General features: G+C 43.4%; 6 protein-coding genes across 6 annotated transcripts; 1 reads left to right on the forward strand and 5 right to left on the reverse strand.

The window, feature by feature from the left end:
* Positions 1–12,930: 12,930 nt before the first annotated feature.
* Positions 12,931–13,927, reverse strand: LOC117136442. Its single transcript, XM_033297359.1, has 2 exons — positions 13,774–13,927; positions 12,931–13,681 (listed from the first exon to the last, which is right to left on the reverse strand). The coding sequence occupies exons 1-2, from the start codon at positions 13,846–13,848 to the stop codon at positions 13,373–13,375; spliced, it is 384 nt and encodes a 127-aa protein (XP_033153250.1). The 5' UTR covers positions 13,849–13,927; the 3' UTR covers positions 12,931–13,372.
* A 386-nt stretch (positions 13,928–14,313) lies between these two features.
* On the reverse strand, positions 14,314–15,306 carry LOC117136980. The gene is made up of 3 exons (XM_033298156.1): positions 15,243–15,306; positions 14,867–15,187; positions 14,314–14,803 (listed from the first exon to the last, which is right to left on the reverse strand). Exons 1-3 carry the CDS (start codon positions 15,291–15,293, stop codon positions 14,537–14,539), a joined length of 639 nt encoding a protein of 212 aa, XP_033154047.1. The 5' UTR covers positions 15,294–15,306; the 3' UTR covers positions 14,314–14,536.
* A 984-nt stretch (positions 15,307–16,290) lies between these two features.
* On the reverse strand, positions 16,291–17,415 carry LOC117136789 (cell wall protein PRY3). Its single transcript, XM_033297845.1, has 3 exons — positions 17,329–17,415; positions 16,938–17,264; positions 16,291–16,769 (listed from the first exon to the last, which is right to left on the reverse strand). The coding sequence occupies exons 1-3, from the start codon at positions 17,377–17,379 to the stop codon at positions 16,386–16,388; spliced, it is 762 nt and encodes a 253-aa protein (XP_033153736.1). The 5' UTR covers positions 17,380–17,415; the 3' UTR covers positions 16,291–16,385.
* A 657-nt stretch (positions 17,416–18,072) lies between these two features.
* On the forward strand, positions 18,073–18,734 carry LOC117138117. Its single transcript, XM_033299977.1, has 3 exons — positions 18,073–18,108; positions 18,161–18,484; positions 18,537–18,734. Exons 1-3 carry the CDS (start codon positions 18,073–18,075, stop codon positions 18,732–18,734), a joined length of 558 nt encoding a protein of 185 aa, XP_033155868.1.
* Positions 18,735–18,788: 54 nt separating this feature from the next.
* On the reverse strand, positions 18,789–19,628 carry LOC117136588. Its single transcript, XM_033297560.1, has 2 exons — positions 19,234–19,628; positions 18,789–19,176 (listed from the first exon to the last, which is right to left on the reverse strand). Exons 1-2 carry the CDS (start codon positions 19,609–19,611, stop codon positions 18,970–18,972), a joined length of 585 nt encoding a protein of 194 aa, XP_033153451.1. The 5' UTR covers positions 19,612–19,628; the 3' UTR covers positions 18,789–18,969.
* A 302-nt stretch (positions 19,629–19,930) lies between these two features.
* LOC117136587 (threonine-rich protein) lies at positions 19,931–21,787 on the reverse strand. Its single transcript, XM_033297559.1, has 2 exons — positions 21,395–21,787; positions 19,931–21,112 (listed from the first exon to the last, which is right to left on the reverse strand). Exons 1-2 carry the CDS (start codon positions 21,782–21,784, stop codon positions 20,222–20,224), a joined length of 1,281 nt encoding a protein of 426 aa, XP_033153450.1. The 5' UTR covers positions 21,785–21,787; the 3' UTR covers positions 19,931–20,221.
* Positions 21,788–22,148: the final 361 nt, after the last annotated feature.

Genomic DNA, 22,148 nt, shown 5'->3' on the forward strand with positions numbered 1-22,148 from the left:
CGCCCCATTCTGGAGCCAGTCCATAACCACCATACCCCCTGCTACATCATTCACAATTTGTTTCAATTTTAAATGCGTCGACGTTGAAACCACCCATTTAACCGCCCAACGCCCACAGAAATGGGCGGGGCCGGTGGCCGGCGTACGTGTAGTTTTAGCGGGCACTGTGTGGGTGCCCTTGGCTGGTTGTGCATTTCAGTTTCAGTTTGAGTTTCATTTTGAGCGCGCTCTCAAAAATTATCACAGAGAATGTTTCAGCGCCGCTGTCGAGTGCGAAAAGGTTGGCCCCGCACTTAAGCAATGTCAACGGCAGCGCAGGCTTCACTGTACAAAAAGTATTTGAAATATGAGGCGGGAATAAAAGTGAACAGGAACAAAATCATATTTATTAAAGGTTTTTAGTGCTCAGAGTTGGATTTATAATATATTTACATTTTATTCCTTATTCCATACATTCTAATAGAAAACATCATATATTTAAGGTATTTAAAATAGAAATATAATGCTCCTAATGAAATGGGTATCCCAAGTGAAATGCTGGCTCTTGCAAGGATGTACTTCCTAATAGCTCGACAAAATGAAGACGAACATTTTTAAATTTCCATTTGATGTGGCTTTGCCACAGTGTTTCCCTGCCCAGCCCCGCCACCACCCACCGCCGACTGCCAGCGGAAGGAAGCAAGAAATAGCTGGAGCAGAAGCTGCCGTCGCGCTGAGACGATTCGTTGTCGCCCGGCATAAGCGTATTTGCTGAAAACGTAACGCTTGTTAGGACAGATAAGAGCGCACAGGATATATCTACTCGAGGCGGCCACACAGGACGCGGAGTACTGGAAAGTTGGGTCGGGCCTGGGCCAGGCCAGAGTAACCGGAATACAGGACTCAGAGTCGAAAGAGTCGCAGTCGCAGGACTCGAGTGGGAGTGGAGCGGCCATGATAAATGACATGTTTCATTTGACATTTTAACAAAGTGTTGAATTTTTGCTGCTTACTGCTGCTAGCTCGTTGGCGAAACATGAAAAAGTGAAGTGAGCAGTGGGGATCCTCTTGGCACGTTTTCCCTACGTACTTGTTTTGCTTGGCATTATATTTTCCCTGCCAGTTCCGCGCGAATTGTTTGGAAGTGTTAAATAAACCCAACCGCCAAGAAGCCACCGCCCACGAAAATATATAAACAGCAAGGATATGTACATACAGTTTGTACATACCCCTGGCAACAGTATAATTTTTCAATCATGTTCGAGTGCTCTGGGTGGAACTGAAAACTCAGCTGAAACAGTGCGTACTGTAAGTATTTTTCCCCTCGAAGTTCGCATTGATCTGGCAAGCGTCAAACAATTTGGAAAACAATTCTTTTTACAGCCAGCGGATTGGGAATGACATATGCGATTGCTTTGGTTAAATTTTAATCGAATGGGTTGTGTTTTCACGTCGTCCCGAAATCGAACGATTTTCAGCGACTTTGTTGAATCCGGAAGTTAATGGTTTTTTGTAGTTAGTACAACAAAAAATGGGGCTTTAATTATTCATGCTACTTAAAGTGCAATTTTCTATTGTTCTAACATATTTTTATATTTATTTCGAGGGCACTCTGCTATTGATCTATCAAATAAAATTTATGATTTTCTGGCGGCGGTCTTAAACGGTTCCCCTTTATTAAAGTTTAATTGCCATAAAAAAGTCAAAAAAACGAAAGGCTCAGCGAAAAGGTTTTGGAGTATTGGTCCAAATGAAATTCGCACAGTTCAACATTTCGTGTGTCCTGTAGGCGATAAAAAAACGCTGCGAAAAACGCTGCAAATCCTGCTGTGAAAAACTGCCACCCGACACCTTTTCCGATGGTGGGTGGCCCATTTAATGCACTTCAAATTGACAAGTAAAACCGCAAACATTTGCTGACCCGCAAAAGGACGAAAAGGAAAATGCGCGGCAATGTGAAAAACGGTCGGACCAATAAACCAGAAAAAAGATGTGCTCATAAAGGGAACTGAAAATAACACATATATCGCATAAAGAGGAGTCGCTACAGTTAAACTGTGCCAATACACACATGCATTTGCATATAAATGTGCGGCATGGCATGCAGCAAAAGCACCCAAAAAGCACCAAAAAAAAAAAAAAAAACACCCAAAAAGGGCCCAAACAAAGGGCACAAAATATTTTTAAAATGGCCAAACAAAAAAGTGCAAACATTTAAGCGCACAGCCAACTGAACTGAAAGGCGGCGGCGAAACAGCGAAACTGAAATGCTGCCAACTCACTAAAATGCTGAATGATGGGAATAAAAAAATGAAAAATAGGGCGGTCACGCCCGCACAAGGGCGTGGCAGTCTGCGCCAGTGTCTGAAACAAAGCCAAGCCATAAAAATAAATATAAATTTAACAATTTTTCTACTGCCCAAACCATTTATGTTTGTCCGTCTGTTGGCAGCGCATCTTGCACAGAAAAAAATATAACTATAAATAATAATATGGTTTAAAATGTTTAGTTAGACTTCTGATGAAAATAAGAAAGAAAAAGTATATTATTATATTAGAAGTATATTTAATCATAACAGTTTACTTTATAGGAGCAACTTCATGATATGTTTGCTTGCTTTTTTTCCAGTGCAGCATCTGACACTAGCCAACTGTCCACAGCAGGGGCATTTTGTTTTTGCTTTCTTTGGTTATTTGGTTGTGCGTCGTGTAGGTGTGCTGTGTGTGTTGTGTTTGTTGTGAGGGCGGTATGGTGTTTGAGGTCAGAGCCAGAGAACTGCAAAGGTGGCATTTTTTGCCACTCGACTCACACTCATCAATTTTGAGTGCGGGTGCAACTCACCACACACATCGCGGGTATTTTTTTGCTCGTACCATAAAACACCAGGTTGGCAAAACACTCGAATATTTTTTATTGCCGCAAGTAGAGTATCAAAAAACACCCGGGTGCACTTAGAGTGCCAGTGGCTTGCTGCAGTTCTCTGGCCAGAGCCCAGCGCTCACCTGGACGCCTCTTTAGCGGTTGACAATGCTCCGTCGCGTCGCCCTGCGTTTTTATGAATTATTTCGTAATAAATTTTCGAAAAGTTTTTTTTCGTTTATGCAGCGGGGGGTGTCACACACACACACAATAACAAAATTTAACGCCCCATTGAGTGCGTTGAAAGTTTTGGCGGAGGTGGGCGTGGTGTGTCCCTCGGTTGCGGTTTTTTTGTACGCACAAGAGAAAAGAAATCCAGCCGGGGCTGCAAAACACAAATATTTAAATTTAATTAACTTTATTTACCAGAGCCTGGCTGCGGCAGGCCGAGCTATTAAATTACAGCTGGGTGGGATGGAACACAAAAAGTGTGTGTGAAGTGTGTTTACCCAACAACTTTGCGTCAATCAAATCGAAGGCATCGTAAAAATAGAATACAGACTAAATCTCTGGCATTGCGTGCCGAATTCAACCACTTCCGCCGGAAGTGCGATTTAGTTCCCTCGCCATTTTTCTTTTTACGATCTCCAGCTGCTAATTTAGCGCAGTTGGGTCGCTTGGCCGAATTAGCATTAAAATAAAAATGCGAACTCTGTTAAACAAATAGGCCCGAAGGGATCGGGCCATGGATAAGTTATCCCTTTTGTCATAAATGTGCGTTTCGTAGACATTTCCAAATTGTAATACATCCGCTCAAACACACACACACACACACAGGCACACACAGGGAAGAATGGGAGAAACGGAAAGAGAGCCGCATATGCGGGGCATTTGTTTAACTGAAAACTGTAGCCGGAACGGAAACGGAAATATATGCTGTCAGCATTTTATTTGTTTGTGAGTGCGTGATTTTTATGCTTCTCTGGCCAGGGCAAACAGGCCTCTGGGCCCCGTCGACTAAAAGGGCTGCAAAATAATAAAAGAAAACGGCCAAGGCACGAACGGAAAGCGACTTAGCAAAATGCGGTGGTTCCCCGTCTAGGGAGCCGGGGGTGTCCAAGGCGGCCAAGGAGGAGGGAGGTACTACTGGCATACAATAGCCATGGCCTAAAGCATCACTTTGTTAGCCGCCATTTGTGGAAATTGTTTATGCGAGTAGTTTTGCTGCTGTTGGCGCCCAATGAGCAAAAGTCCTGGGCCCTGCCAATCTAAAGTACACGGAAGGAAAAGTTTATGTTAATAGTAAACTCCATATATAGACTTAGATTAAAAATATCGATGTTTCATTCATAATTTGTAAAAGTCTAGTTGCATACTTTTAGACTGTTTAAAGTGTAGCATTTAAACGCAGGCAATGTATTTTCATATATCTGTTCTTAAATACCATTATTTTTGCCAGTGTCTCCAAGGCCATTCCCCTTTTCAATGTCCCATCGCCAGCTGCTGAATTTTCAAACACGGCAATCAGCAATGCAAATGCGCCTGCAATAGATCCCCGCAATTAAAGTAACAGCCTACGTCCAAGCTGGTGCAAGAGCTAATAAATGCTCATACGCCCTGTGGACCGGCGTTGGCCTGAAGTGTTGCCAAGTTGCCAAGTTTTTGCCTCGGAGCGGAGGCCCATTGTCGTGGGCCGTGTTGCATCCACATAAATAACTACGACTTGGCCTGGGCGTGTGTAGACAGCAGATAATGGTCAAGTTGGTAGCACAGAGCGGCAGAAATATTGTTTCCGGTTTTTGTTTTCATAAATTACACCGCATAAATTGCGCATTCAATCGTGTGTGTAAAAAGGCCAAGAATAAGAGGGTCTTTGGCTTTACGATGTTTTTATTTACTTGGGCCAGCGTCGTTTGGGCCATGTTTGCTTTCATGTTTAACCCGCATCTACAATTCAATTGATTTTCAGTTTCTCTTTCACTTGCTTTTAGCCCTCCACCAGGCCAGCGGCAGTCATTTGTAGAGTGGAGTGCTCCGGCCGAGGTGTTTGGCCAATAAATTGCGCCGAGTGTGTGTGCGCCGCCTTTTTGCCTTTTGTTATTGTTGCTAAATATGCGGCAGGTGGCAAAGTTTAATAATGAAACACATAAATTGCCAAAGGTTAGCACCTCGCCGAGAGCCACTAGCCCTCTTGATTCAACTGGAAGTTTTTATCCGCTGGCCGCCAGTCGGTAAATAACTTCAGGTGCTGGCTTAGGTGTGTGTGTGTGTCTGTTTTGGCCATTTCAGTTGATGTTGGCCCAAGTAAATTAGCAGCTAGTTTATTATGGAGCGCTTGACCCTTTCCCTAAAGTTGAGAAAGTTCCAGCAGCCCAATTAAAATACTTTGTCCCAATTTTGACTCATTCGAGTGGTAATCATCTGTGAATGGTGAAATGTGTGCGGGTCAGTGGGTTAAGTCCTTGACCATGGGTCAATGGCAAATGCCCAAGTAATCTGCATTTCTCGACAACATCCACCATGCATTTATTCATTTATGTCGTGGCAAACAAACAAAGAAAGTCCCAACGAATTATAAACACATTTTTGTCTATAAATCCAGTCTAGACGGTATAAATCAAGATGCCCCCAGAGGGACAGTTCGAAATGAATACATTAGACTACGACACTAAGATGGATTTACGCACAATCAATCAAACACTCACATATACTTGGTCATAAGTGCCGCCGTGTCCGGGTGGGCTATTCAAATATTCAAATAATCATGCACCATTGACCAGTTCTTTCACAAAATCCACCCGCTCTTTATCCCTAATAAGCCGTAAGTCAAGCGATTGCCATTCAAGTGCCATTGAGTAGCAATTATGGGTGCCCTTCAATGTGCACATCCGTAATGTCGAGAGTCGCATTACAGTTTCCGATGCAGCGTTCAATTTTGATGGCTTCGCACTCAATGCGAGACCCATTTGCATCCGTTTATGTATGTCCTGCCGTTGTGGTTGGCAGCTGCAAGGATAATACTTCCGCTCGATGTATTTGCACATCCATGGTGTGGATATGTGCATTATTTGTTAATCAGCTTGTTTGCTTTAATGCTCTCGATGCTTTCACATTTGCTTAGGTGCACCAAGCCATTGTTTGCTCTTTGCACAACTTATCTGCGGTTTTATGGAGTCCATTAAATCCGAAACGATGACCAGCAGTTGCACCTGCTGCGGACGCCACTTAAGCCAACGTAAATGGAAGCATCAAGGTGCAGCAAATGATTTCTGTTTACGTCCAATTATAATATGATATTGAATTCTATAAATGCGAACGCAAAACCGCTAACGAGATAGTTATTATATTAATTATACTCAACATAATATACTCAATATAATCAATCCTTTGCCATTAGTAAACATATATATCATTATATTCGATTTGGACATATTAGCATTGCTTTGCGTCCCTTTCTCCTTCATAATATCTACTTATATAAACTTGGCAGATATTTATGATCCTCTATTTATCACACTCAAAGGGAAACTTATGGCCGAAGAAATAGGCTTATTTAGGAGTACATTTTGTGGTCGAGTTGCTGCAAGGCTGTGTATAAGCCTTGTCCCTTGACATTTATTGCTTTATCACTTGGAAAGTCTGGCTCTCACTAATGTACGGCCATGTTGTCATTGGTTCTGGCCATATTTTCGGGATGTTGGCCCAGGATATGGCCGCGTTAATAGGATAACAAATGTCAATTGTTGTTGATCGCGGTAATTTGTTTTGATTTCTCTGTGCGAGTCAAAGTTTCCCATAATCGAACTGCCAATGTCCCGCAAATACTCGTTATAATAATGGCAACATTTGGTTAAAGTAACTAACAAAAGACAGCATGTGTGCTCCCTCGACTTAGCCGCAAATCCGCTTGTTGTCATGCCATTTGCCGTTTTATCGACATCCGTAATGAAACAAACATAATGAATGGCACTGGAGTATGTAGGCACACATACTTCGAGTTCGTCGGGGAATGTTCAGTAGTACGCTCCCAAGTAAAACGATATTGCATTAACGAATTAACGAGATTTATCCAAAATTTGCGAGCCTAGACGATGGAGCCAATGTCGAACCTTCTAGTCGATGATGAAATCGGATGCCACAAGCTCCGGGCGGCTGGTAAGTTTAGTAATTACATGTCAGGTGCCTGCCAGCTCGAAACCCACTCTCGAAATTAATTTCCTTGGCCCACTAAAATCTAAACGATAATGCGAACAATTCGATAAGCTTGGTTGGGCGTCGCTTGGGCGTGGCAAATCCGATTTTAAGCCGGGAATCCCCTTTTCAAGTGCGATGCCATGATTAAACCCACTCCCCCATCCAACCCGCGGCCGCTTTCAATGTGTGTATTTAACCCGAGTGTAACGGAATTAAGCACACCCACTTGCATGGCGCTGAACCAAGCGAATTGTAGGCCACCCACATCCAGCCCCCTCATTTAAGCCCCTGAAGCAACAGGAAAAGCAGCTCCACTATGAGAAAATATGCGGCGACTTTGGCTCAATTCAATCAATTGTTCGAAAGAAAACTCTAAAAAAGTAAGTAAGTTTAACTATGATTATAATGAAAGTTGTATATTATTGAATTGCTTTGAAGTTTCAGAGTAGATCTCTACAAGGAAAAACTAAAAAAAACTTGACAAAACTAGTTAAGTTTATCCAGAACATTTTCCCACAAAGCCAAATGCACTATTTTGTTTTAGACAACCCAATTTCCTTGCAGTGCACAAGTTCCGGTCGTATTTCCTTGGCAGTCGGAACAGTCGAAAGCTGCTGACAGACCGCCGAGGGTGCTCAATGAAAATGGCCTTGGTTTTGGGTTCGCACACGCACACACGCACGCAAACCGAATGGCTCTTCGATTTGGCCAACTGGCCGCGTTTAACTGGCTAAATAGCGTGGCAGCAGGTGAAAAGTGGGTGGCTGGATGTTTCGGCAAATTAAATGCCTCAGCAACAAGACCATCAGCTGTGGAGCATGGCTTTGCATATGACAACGGCACCGTGCAACAGCGGTTCAGAGGTCAGCGATGCGCTGCGCACGTGGGCCAACGTTACGTATACGCGATGTGCTATGTCCGACGGCAATTGCACTACCGTCCGTCCATCCATCCATCCGGCTGCTTGCACATGCTGAAATGTGTTAAATTTATGGTTTGATCTGGCACTACCCGGCATTGCCAATATGCCATTGCCAAGCTGCCAGCTAGCCCCAATATTTATGGCCCAGACGTGAGCACATGTGCCAAATCTCTGGCACCAGCTGAATGATGAGACCGTATCGGAATTATGACTTAGTGGGAGCCCTCGGTGGAATTGCTAAGACGCTGAGCTCATTCACCTTTCTGAAAGTCATTCGAGTGCAGCTGCAACTGCAACGGCAATTACTGCAGCTCACGTAAAAATCACGTAAGTTTAAATTCACTTTAACATCATTAAGACAAAGTGCGCACATTGCTGCGGTTCTTTTTGCTGCGAATGTCTGAGGTGGAAGCCGGGAAAACAGTCTAATGAAAATTTAAGTGGCGCATGCTTGATTTAGCAAATGAGCTGAGTATGCCAGCCAGCCAGCCAACCTGCCAGCCAGCCGACCGACCTCTTGCCTTTGTGTATCCGGAACTCGAGACTACTCCGGACTGAGGACTCCGGAGTCTGGCTGCTCGAGTGAAGAGTGGCCAGGAGTCGAAAATAACGTAATTTTCGAATTAATTAAATGACGCTTATGGAACTCCAAAATTTGCTGGCTCTGCGGTTGCCGTTGTGTGTATCGTGTGCTTATTGCCAAATCGGTTTGGACGGGGGCTAAAAGGTTTTCCCGCTGACGATCCATAAATCTGACTATAAGCACGCCTAATCTCTGGTCAAAGTCTTTGGACCCACCGTGGAGCGCCGTTTGAATGCAAAGGATGTCTGTTGGTGGTCAGCACTGTGGTTCGTGGTTTCCAGTCCAGTCGCCGGAAGTACGGACTGTCTCATCTCAAGGCTGGTCATAACCTTTGACCCATTAAGATAAGCGAGGGCCGTAAACGTGGCCAACAAACAAAGAGGCGAAAATGAATTATTTGACCGGCCAGTTGGCTTGTTCCCCCCAAAAGCGATAAGCCGTTTAGGTATAGGAGCTACACCCCAACAAAAGTGGGTGTCGGAATCACCCATTTCACTACCAAATTAAGTTCAATAATTCATAAATCTTCAGAAAATTATCTGCCATGCGGCCACGTAAACAATTAAATGTTTTATTAAAGAGCATTGCCTATGTAACCAACTTAATTGTTTCCTTATTGGAAATAGACTAAGTACTATTTATACTTGTAACTTAAGGTGAATTTCTTTCTGTGCACGTTACTCTCATTAGAGCGTGCGACCAAGCTGAGCCATCATTCTCTTTCGCCCCCACCCATATATCTCAGCCAAATCCGAATCGAAATCGAACCCCAAATCGAAATGCAAATCATTATTTTAGCAGCTGGAACAGAAGCAGCAGGAGGTGGAAATCTCGGAAAATCGTGGGGTTGGTGGACAGCAACTGCAGGCGAACGTGCCATGGGCAAGTCCACGTCTCATTGCGGCACATTTCGCATAAGTATCGCACTCAGGGAACTTATTGATGCGCATAAATCAGTGGAACTCGCCCCAGGGAAGGGCCGGAAAATAGTCGGAGAGCGGAGAAGCGGGAGAGTGGGAAATGCGGGAAAGCGAGAAATGCGAAGAAAGTGGGAAAATCAGGAGGCGGGCAATGCAACTCTCTATGCATGCCAAATCACTGCAGTAGAAAATTAGAAAATTTTCGGCTCTGCCCCAGACAGAAAAGCCAGTCAAGATTCGGTTACATCGGCACTTATCTGGTTTTATTTCTGCACCGAAAAAAAGAGAACCAATTTCTATATGATAGCATTTTTAAATTTTAGCTTAATTTATCTTAAAATAAATTAACAAGTAATGAACTATATATGCACGACTTACGAAATTGTAAATAATATTTAAAACCAAATTTTAAACTTATGGAAAGCTCTCAGTGCTCATCATCCATCCCTTTTCCTCCACTCTCTCCATCCCATTCACACGTAAGTGCAAATCGCATGGCAAGTGCAACATCTGTGGCATCCAGAAATGAAGTCATAGAGAATCGCAGCAACCAAAAACGTGACAACGCCGCCAAAACGACAGCAACAGCTGAAGAACTTGAGCGACATCTCGTAACCGGCAAACTGGGTTTTCCCCGAGCCTTTCCACCCTCCGCTTGCCCCCACCCCACCCCCTTTCGGAAAATGCCCTTTCCCTTGGCAGTGCCAGTGCAAATTGCAATTAACGTTGGACGCCCTAATTAGCTCAAACCATCTCGGAACGAGCTCGTTGACTAAGCTTTGAGTGCATAATTAGGCAAAGACCCATCCCGTCCCGTCCCGAAATGTGGAAGGTGTACTGCGAGAACGCTTCGCTAAAATATTTTTAAACATCACCTACTTAGCAGCCAATTAGCTGGGGGTGGGCAAAGAAGCCACCCGAGGTATTTGAGGCGCCTTATCAATTACCTGTATCATCAATCAAAGGCTCTTTGCAGGTGTAAAGCACCCGAAATAGCTCCAGCTTTGAGGGGCTCTCGATGGCTGTGTGTTTGTGTTGTTGCCAAAGATAGTTTATAAAAAATGAAAAAAAAAAATAAGTGGCAAGCCGAATGACAAATGAAATATGGTAGGCAGGTGAGAACGAAAGCTGCCGCATAAATATTATGTAAACAAAAACGCGCATCACAAAGTCGACAACTCATTACGCTTTAGTAATCGATATTCTTGGATTAAAATTTTTTATTTTCTTAAAGCTCATTAAATACAATTTACAGTCAGATTAATAATATCTCTTAATATCAATTACCTGTTGAACAGAGTTAAATGGAAAACCACTTATCTTAAACACCATGTTCAACAAATCGACAACACTGTGCTGCGAAACTTGCCTTGCACATCATAAATCGAATTGATAGTTAAATTCATCTGCCCACACTTTCGAGTTTAATTAACATTTTTCGTATTTGCAAAAAAAGAAAAGAATCCGCAGGATGGCATATGAATTTCTCACAAATTAAATGTGACGAAAGCATTTAAAAACATGCATACATTAACGAGGCGACGCAGTTTGAATGCCAAAACCAATTTGGCCCCGGATGCCACATGAAATAATCAGCACGTAAATATTTCTTTCTACAGCAATGCAATCGATGCAACCACAGATGGAGGCTCTTTGTGATATTTGCATTGCGCTTGCATATTTTGCTCACTCCACTCCATTTAAGAATAACTTTTAACTTGATTAAAAAATGGCAAGGAGCGAGCGGAAACGGAAGTAGCACGAGCAGCAGCAAAATCAGCAGTAGCAGCAGCATTGCAAGTGCAAAGTGAAATCTTATGCAATTAACTTAAAGCCAACTTGACTCGGCCAAAGGACAAGCAAGGCCAAGTTGGGGGCGGTGGCGGCTGGAAAGGATTGGATGGCGTTACCAGGGGACCAAAGAGGTCAGCATCGCTTCAAAAACTAATTGACATCGTTGCTCTGGCAGCCGCTGACAGCTGGCGCTGAGAGTCCTGCATAGGATCCTGGTCCTCATCCTGCTGTTTTACGCCCATCTGCTGCTGCTCCTTCTCGAAGGCTCGCAAATATTTTCACAGCTTTCGGCTCGCTTTTTAGCCACACGGAGAAAAAGTCCACAACTTAATTAGCACTTATCATAACTTTTTGGTTCAACACAAGATGGTAATTTAAATGTAATATTATTTAACAATATGTTGAGAAATGGCCAAGTATCTGGGCATATGTGTCCTTCCTTATCACTTTATAGCAAGTAAACAATATTCACTACGCAATATTTAAACTTAGCCCAGGTCATGCTTATCGAAATAATTGATATGATTTTACTAAGTAAACAATTCTTTCGTATTTATAGCCTTATCGCAGTGTGTTACTACCCAAGTATCGTATGTTAAACTTAATTCCACTGATAGTTGCCGCAAAGATATGGTGAAATAGAATAGATGTATGTGGTTATTTCTCGCTGTGCACACCGAGTCCGCAGCTCTTTTGCCTTGGCAGTTTTAATTTAATTTTACACCGAATTCTGCACCCTGTCGTGACCAACGTCGTTCGTTGCAGGCGCCAATTTTCGCGCGTCCTTTTGCGGCTGCACTGCAGAAGGATCAGAAACGAACCCACCGCCCCACTGACGTCGGCAACTATTGTCGGGGCCATTAAAAAAGTTTAGTCCGATTCGAGCTGGCACGCTTAATGGCACAGATTTTAATCAGAAAATGAGTTAAAAGCCAGCTGGCGGCACCGTCACCGCCGCCGCCATCGCTTGACGATATCCTTCTGCCGCTGATTATTGTGCTGCCTTTTGCCACAATTACTTGCACACGTCGCCGAAGGCCGAACGCCGAAGAAGAAGGTGCCACAGTGCCTGCCAAAAGTGATGGCACACCGCCACATTGCCGGAAAGTTGGGCGCATTATAAAAGTTTTATCTGCAGCAGCGACAGCGGCAAAAGTGACAGGAAAACAAAAAATGCATTAACCACAGACGAGACTTTCGCGAACATTCATCATCATTTTTGCCTTTCTGGTGCTGGCTGCAATCCCAGGGATTTAAGTGATAAGCAAAAGTTTGAGCTGGAAACTCTCGAAAATCGTGGATAACATTTTATGATACGTACAATCAATTTGGAGCTATTTTATATATCTAGTTCTAGAAGGAAAATATAACTGCTTCAGATCAAACACTTATAAAGGTTTGATCAGTACCAATTTAATGTTTATGTTTTTTAATCTTTTAATCATTTAGTTTTAATCTCTCAGTTTTAAGTGTAAGGCAAACTATTTATACTCTTTATGGCGATTATCTTTGGCCGTGCTCAAATCAGAAACGCTCATTGTCAGAATCTTTACGCCCAATCAACAGAACAATCAGTGAGTAAACTAATCGCTCACAATACTCGAACGAATCGTTGCTAATCTACCCCACATGACTAAAAATGTAAATAGCACAGACTATAAAAAACCAAATGAATGAGTCATTTTGGATTGCGAGATCTCGCCAAGCTAGACAAGCGCCAGACTGAGCATCTAAATTCAAGCTCGCTTTCCTTTTTTATTACGCCGAAAACATTTTGAGCGTGTGTTTTCTATTGTTGTTATCTATGAATATTATCAATATCAATTTGAATCAAAATCTTTTGGATTTTGGAGAAATCTCTTTTATGTTTTTAGGTATTTGTGTTGCGTTAAGATTGCGATTAACCCAACAAATTGCAGCATTTTAAGTTCTTGCTACTAATGAAATACAATTTTTAATTAAAATTTTTAATTTTGCTGATAAGCTGTTAAATCGCCGTGCATCTTATTGCTAATTGTATCAATTAATTTTCAATAGCACATATAATTATTTTTTTGAAATTTTTGAATAATTAGGAATTCAAAACCTTTATCAACCTGAATACTTTTTTTTTCAAAAACTTAACCAAGATTGATCTGCTGCTGCACCTGGTTGTTCCTCATTTGCCCCCAGGGCTGCCAGGTGATGGGTGCCAACGGCTCCAGCGGCTTAATGGTGAATAGCGGCGGGAAGGTGTTGAACTGACCACAGGATGAGCCGCTGCACTGCGTCTGCGATTGGTAGCCATTGCCCGACTGACTCTGGCTCTGGCTCTGGGTTCCATCCTCGGAGGTCTGGGTCTGGCAGCCGGGACCGGTTTGCGTCTGGCTCTGGTAGCCATCGTCAGAGATCTGGATGCCACCGCCAATATTGCATTCCACGGGTGCCGCCTGTTGGAGATTACGAAAAGGGGGTTACGGTTACTCGATTGTCACCAACCCGGTCTCATTTTCATTTCCATTTTCAATTTCATTTTCATTACATTCAGACCGGATAGCACGCACAATCCGGCGAGCAAAACAGCAAATGCGACGACTGCCACGCGTTGGCCTTCCATGTTGAATGTTGAATGGTGAATGCTGAATGCTGAATGGGTAATGTTTAATGGTCCGAGAACAAAATTCGACTGAGCACAAGCCACTGTGTGTGGGCACACTTTAAAGCGCCAACAGCCGCAAACCGGAGAGATAATTGAATGTATCGCCGATAAGGCCACCTCCGATTGAATATTTATGCCCGCTCGCCAATCGAAAAGGTGTAAGTTCGGTCAGTCTATTCGGCGATTGTCTGGTTCTATTCTCCAAGTGTAGGTAAAAAACTTTCCATTGATGCTGCTTGTGGGCAACTCATCAGTCTGTTCCGAAATCTTGTGCCAGAAATAACCGAATATTACACGAAAGTACATTTCTAAGAACATCTGTGCTCCGTTGGGCAAAAATATAAAAAATACAACAGCTGTTTAGGATTCGCCTAAGTCAATGGGTTGACTTTACATGGGTACACATTATAAACTAACTAAACATCTGAAACCAATGCTACTTTATTTAACTGAACACTTCGTTTTTACAATTACATCTGAACCAAAATTTATTATGTTAAGATTTCATTAGCAATGTCTGCAGTGTAAAACCAAACTACTGTGAATTTGGCAATATAATTGAATTATTTGTCTTCTTTTGTTTTGGTTTAAATATTTACTGAACGATAAAAGGTTTTATCACCGTGTATTAGAATATGCCAACTACTCAAAGGTCAAAGAAGAAACCCCCTTCTGTGGTAGAGGTAGTCTGAGGAGCTGATGAGGATGTGGCAGCAGTGGTGGGCACTCCATTCTTGAGACAATTGTCCAGCAGATCGTAGGTGGCAGCAGTATCCCGGACGTAGTTGTTCTGCGTTGTGTTGGTGCAATGGTACTCGGTGGTCTGGATGGCTTGAATGCCCGAGCTCAAGGAGGTGGCCGAACTGGCAGCGTTGCTGGCCAGGTTGTAGATCACAGAGACGTCATTATCAGCCTATAGGAATATTTAAAATTCAATTTTCCAATACTTTCAGTATTTCATGGTCGATTTTCTTACAGCGTTTGCGTAGCAGTTGAAGAAGTTGGCGGTATCAGTGTTGTTGTTGCAGGCGGTAAAGGCACTGCAGAGTGTTGAAACGTCGGACTGATAGGTCTTCTGCTGCTGCTCCGCCTGGGCGGTCAGATTGGCGGTCTGGGCATTGGCGGTGGTGATGCAGTCCTGATAGGAACTCGAGAAAGTGGCAGCCACTTGGTTCAGCATGGGCATGTATATGTTGAAGCACTGCGTGGTCATATCCTCGGAAACAAATGTATCCAGACTGCGAGCATGCACCAAATACTGATCCAAGGCACTCTGGACCTGGGTATTGGGCTTGGCCTGGAAACGGAAGTGGTTACTATCGTGAAACAAGCGGATGTGACGTATTGTTTACGTTGGCCGCCAAAACGCTGGCGATGATTAGCACGGTGCACAGAATATTCATGTTGACGGTTATTCCTTTACTGGGGCTACTGAAGACCAGGTCTAAATGTTTTATATACGCGTCTGGTCGGTAAAATGATGGATCCGTTTGACCAACTCAAATTCGTGTGATTTTTTTGTTGCAAGTGAATTCCGATCAATTAGGTAGCATTAGGGCGTATGACCAGACGGCTCCATCGATGAGTCAAGTCAAAGTGCGGATAACAATATAAGGTAGTCGACATGCACCTGTTCTTTGAACTTATCAAAGGTAATTCAACAGCTTAAGAGTTTACAATCCATGGAATTGATTGCTGTAACTATTGGGTCTCAAAGCCCAAAAACTTAGCGAAATCTATTCTTATCATCAATGTGTCATATTCAAATATTGAATGAAGATATAAACTTTATATGTAATTTCAGAGGGTATTTTGATTTAAGTCAGTAGATTCTGACTTCACTTCGATTCACCACATTTTTGATCAAAACCATACGATCATGTCAAAAAATTAATTAAAAATAATAAAAAAATAATGTTTTCAATCGTAAATGCCTTGGTATTTTAAATATATATTCACAGCAAGCATATAAGCATCGGTTTGCCTAACCTGACTTCCTTTCTTGTTTTGAATAACATTTGCTTTTCGACAAAAAGTATGCAACATATGGCATATACAATCTATATAAAGATAGCAGTTGTGTTCAAATCCTATAATGTTAAGAAATTAAATAAAGTTCGCTTCCGGTTTATTGGATAAAATATTTAAGATATATTATGATGACTTAACATGCACCTTTCATCTTAAATGCCATATGTAAAAACTAATTTAACTAATAATAATGTACAAGTAATGTAGAATTCTCTTGTTCATTTGACTTTTTATAGGTACCAAATGAGCTACCCAACTTTTTAATGTGTTGTTATTTCCATAAAAAGCTTTCCATTCGTAACATACAAATTTTAAAAAATAATTTTAATTCGGTTTCTTTAAATTTACATAATGATTTCGACATATAAAATAAATTAATCTGTTCCTAAGTAATGTTTAAAGGACACCTTTTATATCTTTTTTCAAATGCTCATTTATTGCTTGCAATTACTTGAAGTTGTGACTTAAGAAGAGGCCGAAGTGCCGGGAGCGGCGATGGTCGCCGGAGCAGCGGTTCCGGGTGCTGCGGTGGTCACAGCCACAGTGGTGTCAGCAGCGGTGGTGGACGATGCCACAACAGTGGTGCCATCAGTGACAGGAGCCCCGCTCGAGCTATCAACGGGGCTGGATGAGGAGGGGGCAGCGGTGGAGGTGGTGGGCACTCCGTACTTCAGGCAGCTGTCCAGCAGATCGTAAGTGGCAGCGGTATCCCGGACGTAGTCGCTCTCCGTGGTGTTGGTGCACTGGTACTCGGTGTCCTGGATGGCCTGAATGCCCATGCTCAGGGAGCTGGCCGAACTGGCGGCATTGGTGGCGATGCCGTAGATCACAGATACATCACTTTCGGCCTAAGGTAATTAAACGATTACTTTTAGTTACTTATAAAGCTTAGGTCTACAAAATTGACCTAGTCTCCGGCCTTTCACCATATGCGAAATACCTATACTTGTTGTGGCATATCTATATCTATCTATGTTAACAACCACCATTTGGAGGATACTCTAGCTTCAACTCACCGCATCGGCGTAGCAGGTGAAGAAGTTGGTGGTGTCGTTGTCGCTGTTGCAGGCGGTGAAGGCGCTGCAGAGGCTGGTGACCTCCGCCTGGTAGATCTTCTGCTGTTTGTCGGCCTCGGCGGTCAGATTGGCGGTCTCGGCGTTGGCGGTGCTGATGCAGGCCTGGTAGGAAGTGGAGAAGGTGGCAGCCACTTCATTCAGCATGGGCAGATAGAGGTTGAAGCACTGGGTGGTCACATCCGCGGAAACGGTGGTATCCAAATTGCGGGCATGCACCAGATACTGGTCAAGGGCACTCTGCAGCTGCAGCTGAACATTGGGCTTGGCCTGCTCAGGGGAAAGCCAAACTGGTTATTGCCGGAATGGTGGCGGATATCAAATTATTTGTTACGTTGGCCGCCAGAACGCTGGCGAGGATTAGCACACTGCACAGAAGCTTCATGTTGGCGGTCGATTTGTTGGCGGCTCGATCTTTACTGTCGCTGCCAAGGAAGGGGTACAAAACCTTTATATACGTGTCCGGCGGTGCGAATGATTGATCCGTTTGCCCGAAATGATATTTTTGTGAATATTTTCCTGCTACCCAGCGTCGATCAATTAGGTAGCATTAATGCGTATGCGTAATGCCCGGACCCACAAATTGCTTTGCATGTGCATTCCCATTCGATGCCACACACGTGTATTCAGGGTCAAAAGCTGATAGTCGGAAGATAAGGTGGCCACTGGCCAGGAACCACCGGAAGGCCTAACTCGCGGTTCTTTGAACTTATCAAAGGTAATTTAGGGGCTTAGGGGTTTACGATCCGCAGAATCGATTGCTGTAACCAATTGGTTAATACAGCGCAATATCTATTGAACCATTTCCCATTACTGTTTATCGAGTGACGTAATTAATTGCAAAGACCAACTTTCGCCGGAAAAGTTTTCCCTCTAGCTAAAAGTATGCAACACTTTTTGCTCATCATCGAAATGCAAAGTTTGGGAGCTACTGGATCGTTATTTGCAGACGAACCCCGGCGATAAGAAGCCTATAAACAAACCATACATCACTGTCAGGATTACATTACCAACTTTCGGTAACTTGACGCGGAAATTTTGCTTCGATTTCCGTCAGTGTTTTATGGTCACCAGTGCCATGAAAACTGCTATCATTCTGCTTCTAGCCCTTAGGGTAAATAAGTATATCCATTGTTATTTTTCAATAATTCCATCTACATTTCTAGGCCTGTGCTGCTGAGCCCGCTCCCCGAACTCTCAACTCATTGAGCTCCTACTTAGATGATGGAAAGCAAACTGTTTCGAGTCTGAGCAACACCAAGAAGTGTTTTGCTCGTTACCTACCGGAACTGGAAAGTGAAGGAGCTACCTGGTCGCAAGGATATAATGCCTGTCAAAAGAGTACCATTACCGAGCGGCTGTCCTTGCTAACGGATGCCACTGGGGCTCAGGAGGAGATTCGAGAGGCTGCCCTGGGCATCTCATCATTCATTGATCAGTGTTTGGTGCTGACGGAGTCCCTGGACTTTTTCAACTGCTTTGCCAAAATGGTGAGTGGCTGTCCCTTGATTCGAGACCTTTTTAACCTTAGTTTTCCATTAGGCTAAACTACAGTTGGCGAGTGTCTACAGTATTTCATTTAATGCCACCGAGCAGGCTTTAATACTAAATAAGAAATTAAGTAGAATCGAATTGGAGCGCTATCGCTGCACAAATCAAACCGAACAAAACTATGTGAAAGGAACCGATACAATCTTTCGATCCTTGGATCAGTGTCTGCAGCTAAATGATACACATTGAATTGAACATTAATAAATATTTATTGTACTTCCGTGTATAATAGAACTTAACTATGGAAGTTATATATATATGTACTTAATGTATCTAAGACGGATCAGGCAATCAACAAATCCTAAAAGTTATATCCTTATCAGAAAATAATATCAATTCCTGGTAAACTATAGTGATTTAGCTTATATGATGGTGTTTATTCACCCTTAATCATTTTGTTTGTATAGTGACAGATAAGCGACGACTACTCGTTGTTAAGCTCGTCGATTTCCGATCGACATTGAGTGAGTTCTCTGTGGGCCTGCCTTATGTCCTCAATGTACTTTTTCTGGGCATCGAGGCCGCAAAGCAAAAGCGCCCGATGCACTGCATCATAGTCCTCGTGTAGTCGTGTATAAGCACTCGTGGCATTGTAATTTATTTCGGTCAGAATGTCCAGGTTATGGATTCCCTAAAAACAAATGTATAAATGTGGACTTTAACAAATTTAACAAGTTCGAAAACTTACGTTTTTATTGATGCACTGAAAGTACTCCAGATCGTCAACCAATGTGTCGCAGATTTGCATATTTCCGCACACCGCACTGGATCCCAACTCGATTTGGAGTCGCTCCAGTTCCACATCGACCTCTAGATTGATGATGGTCTCATTGGCATTCAGTTCGCACAGATCGTAGGAATCGGAGAAGACCAGCGAGGCGTTGGCACAGGCAATGGTGAACTCATCGTGGCATTCGTCTATCGTGATATCCGGTTCGGGGGTGAGCAAATCCGGCACCTCAGCAGCCACCGAGAAACCCAAAAATAGGGCAAACAATAATATGGTATGTATCCCGTAGAGGCGACAACGGGTCTCCGTTCTTAAAAATCGACGTAGTGCTTCCATTTGGTCGCCGGTCTCGAATGCCTTCAAGAACCAACGCAAACGCTCAAGTGCCGAGCGACTAATTGATCATTTCCTAATAACTCGGCTCTACCCCATTCGGTTTTATTGACCAGCCCGAAGGCCAGTTATTTATGAGAGGTTCAGGTGCACCACTTATCTACAGACGTGCACAATGATTGTCAGTGTCGTCCGGTGGATCGAAGCTTTCTGATCTAAGAGTAGTGGCAAACACCAGTAGTCAATAATGTGGCGCTTGTCTGGTTGGACAGGCGAGATAAAGCTCATTACTCCGTCATCTATCAGCGATAAGATTACTCCCAGCGTCGCACTCAAGAGGGTTAATCCACTAGTTAACCCACTTGATTGTATATATTCGGAATTCAAAACAAAAAGTAGGCATACATTTTCTATATATTTAATAAAAGTTTTAATCTACTAATAAAACATTTTGTTGATATTTTATGAGCCCCTTTTGCAGAAATCCTGCGCACTACCCTGCTTACAATTAAAATCGAACCCAAAAGTATTCTACGCTTTATCGGCAGCAAAATTTATTAGGATTCTGAAATTTTCCCATTGAATGCAATAAATAATACAAAATTCCTCAAGATTAGAAGAAGCGCTTAAACAGGTTCCAAGGTCTCCTCTGAATGAGACGCACGGATCTGTTGATATCTTCCTCGGGTGAACGCTCGGAAGTGGAAGCGGCTTCGGTAGTGCTCTCTGGAGTACTGGACACTGGAGCTTCAGTAGTCGTAGTAGTCGATGGAGCTACAGGAGTAGTGGAAACTGGAGCTTCAGTAGTCGTAGTAGTCGATGGAGCTACAGGAGTAGTGGACACTGGAGCCTCAGTAGTCGTAGTAGTCGATGGAGCTACAGGAGTAGTGGACACTGGAGCTTCAGTTGTCGTAGTAGTCGATGGAGCTACAGGAGTAGTGGACACTGGAGTAGTCGATGGAGCTACAGGAGTAGTGGACACTGGAGCTTCAGTAGTCGTAGTAGTCGATGGAGCTACAGGAGTAGTGGACACTGGAGTAGTCGATGGAGCTACAGGAGTAGTGGACACTGGAGCTTCAGTTGTCGTAGTAGTCGATGGAACCACAGGAGTAGTGGACACTGGAGTAGTCGATGGAGCTACAGGAGTAGTGGACACTGGAGCTTCAGTAGTTGTAGTAGTCGATGGAGCTACAGGAGTAGTGGACACTGGAGTAGTCGATGGAACCACAGGAGTAGTGGACACTGGAGCTTCAGTAGTCGTAGTAGTCGATGGAGCCCCAGAGGTCGTAGTGGGAACAGTCGGTTGGGGTGAAGTCTCGCCTCCCTTTAAGCACAACGTCAGATTCTCGTCGCACGCGTCCATGTCGTGGGCGTAATCCACGCGAGCTGAATCCACACAGTCGGTAAGATCGGTCTCGATCACTTGGTACTTGGCACTGATGCGATTGAAGTCCAGGCTGGAGTCACTGTTCAGGGTGAACATAACCTTGTAGCTGTCGGAGGACTAAAAGATATTGCATGTTACTATTTATATTCCCCTAATGATAGACTCTCAGTCTTTATAAAGCACTTTAGCTCTCGTCTGATAATACGATTGAATTTATGACAATGGCACGCTTTTTTAATGCGCTCTAATCGAGCAATAAACAATACGAATGAAAATCTAGACCACTTTGTTGCCAAAGAACATTTTAAAGAGCTATTCATTATAATCGTTAGTGCTTAAAGGGGTAGATCATCTTTTGGAGATCTCTAGTGAATTAAATTAGTGACTCATTATTCTTACGGCATTGCGATAGCAGTCGAAGAAATCCAGGCCATCAACATAGGTATCGCACTGGGTCAGACTGGAGCACATTTTGTTGGTGCGATCCAGAAGGGCTTCGCGCTCCGAGGCGCTCTCCTTAGTGAGCTCCTCCCGACCAGTTTGTGCGGTCCTCAGACATCCGGTGTACTGTAGGTTGTAGCTCAAGATCACGTTGGTCTGGTCCTCCATGTAGTGGTTGAAGCAGTCATTGACCAGGTTCGATTCGTCCCGTGCCTCGGGAGCGCCCATTAAAGTGCGAACGGCGAACTGTTGGTGAGCCAACATGGAGACTAGGTCGGCGGGATGTTTGGGAACCAGGGCAAAGCCACTGGTGGCCAATAGCAGGCACAGGGCAACAGCGAACTTCATTTTTAGTATGCCCACTTAACTAACCGACTTAACGGATCTCGAATACGTACTGAATGCTACTGGCTTTTGGTTCATATTTTTATAGCTCTCTTCTATCATAATTTTCGGTAGTTGAAACTGTCATCGAGAAATCTTTAATCATGCTGATTAAAAGCTAATTAAGTTGCTATCGTGTTCTTAAAATCGGCCATGATTCCTTCCGATTTAATTTTTAATAAGTTTTTCTATGACCCAAACATCCATAAATAGCCCTGCTATCTGGCATTGGTAATTGCTAGTATAGTTGGTAGCTTATCGGCTGACCGTTTATAATTGATTTGCCAAAGTTTGGTTAGTCAAGGGGTGGGTAACACTGTACTTTGGC

The sequence above is a fragment of the Drosophila mauritiana genome, chromosome 2R, assembly GCF_004382145.1.
Source record: "Drosophila mauritiana strain mau12 chromosome 2R, ASM438214v1, whole genome shotgun sequence".
NCBI lineage: Eukaryota > Metazoa > Arthropoda > Insecta > Diptera > Drosophilidae > Drosophila > Drosophila mauritiana.

Bases quoted from the DNA above. Each gene is read 5' to 3' on its own strand.
- LOC117136442 (XM_033297359.1), bottom strand. From the start codon at position 13,848: ATGGAAGGCCAACGCGTGGCAGTCGTCGCATTTGCTGTTTTGCTCGCC. The intron at 13,682-13,773 runs GTAATGAAAATG...AATCTCCAACAG, and splicing joins GCGTGCTATCCGGTCTGAAT to GCGGCACCCGTGGAATGCAA.
- LOC117136980 (XM_033298156.1), bottom strand. From the start codon at position 15,293: ATGAATATTCTGTGCACCGTGCTAATCATCGCCAGCGTTTTGGCGGCC. The intron at 15,188-15,242 runs GTAAACAATACG...TTCCGTTTCCAG, and splicing joins CCAGCGTTTTGGCGGCCAAC to GCCAAGCCCAATACCCAGGT. The intron at 14,804-14,866 runs GTAAGAAAATCG...ATATTCCTATAG, and splicing joins TCAACTGCTACGCAAACGCT to GCTGATAATGACGTCTCTGT.
- LOC117136789 (XM_033297845.1), bottom strand. From the start codon at position 17,379: ATGAAGCTTCTGTGCAGTGTGCTAATCCTCGCCAGCGTTCTGGCGGCC. The intron at 17,265-17,328 runs GTAACAAATAAT...TCCCCTGAGCAG, and splicing joins CCAGCGTTCTGGCGGCCAAC to GCCAAGCCCAATGTTCAGCT. The intron at 16,770-16,937 runs GTGAGTTGAAGC...TAATTACCTTAG, and splicing joins TCACCTGCTACGCCGATGCG to GCCGAAAGTGATGTATCTGT.
- LOC117138117 (XM_033299977.1), top strand. From the start codon at position 18,073: ATGAAAACTGCTATCATTCTGCTTCTAGCCCTTAGG. The intron at 18,109-18,160 runs GTAAATAAGTAT...CTACATTTCTAG, and splicing joins TTCTGCTTCTAGCCCTTAGG to GCCTGTGCTGCTGAGCCCGC. The intron at 18,485-18,536 runs GTGAGTGGCTGT...GTTTTCCATTAG, and splicing joins TCAACTGCTTTGCCAAAATG to GCTAAACTACAGTTGGCGAG.
- LOC117136588 (XM_033297560.1), bottom strand. From the start codon at position 19,611: ATGGAAGCACTACGTCGATTTTTAAGAACGGAGACCCGTTGTCGCCTC. The intron at 19,177-19,233 runs GTAAGTTTTCGA...ATTTGTTTTTAG, and splicing joins TTCAGTGCATCAATAAAAAC to GGAATCCATAACCTGGACAT.
- LOC117136587 (XM_033297559.1), bottom strand. From the start codon at position 21,784: ATGAAGTTCGCTGTTGCCCTGTGCCTGCTATTGGCCACCAGTGGCTTT. The intron at 21,113-21,394 runs GTAAGAATAATG...AATATCTTTTAG, and splicing joins TCGACTGCTATCGCAATGCC to TCCTCCGACAGCTACAAGGT.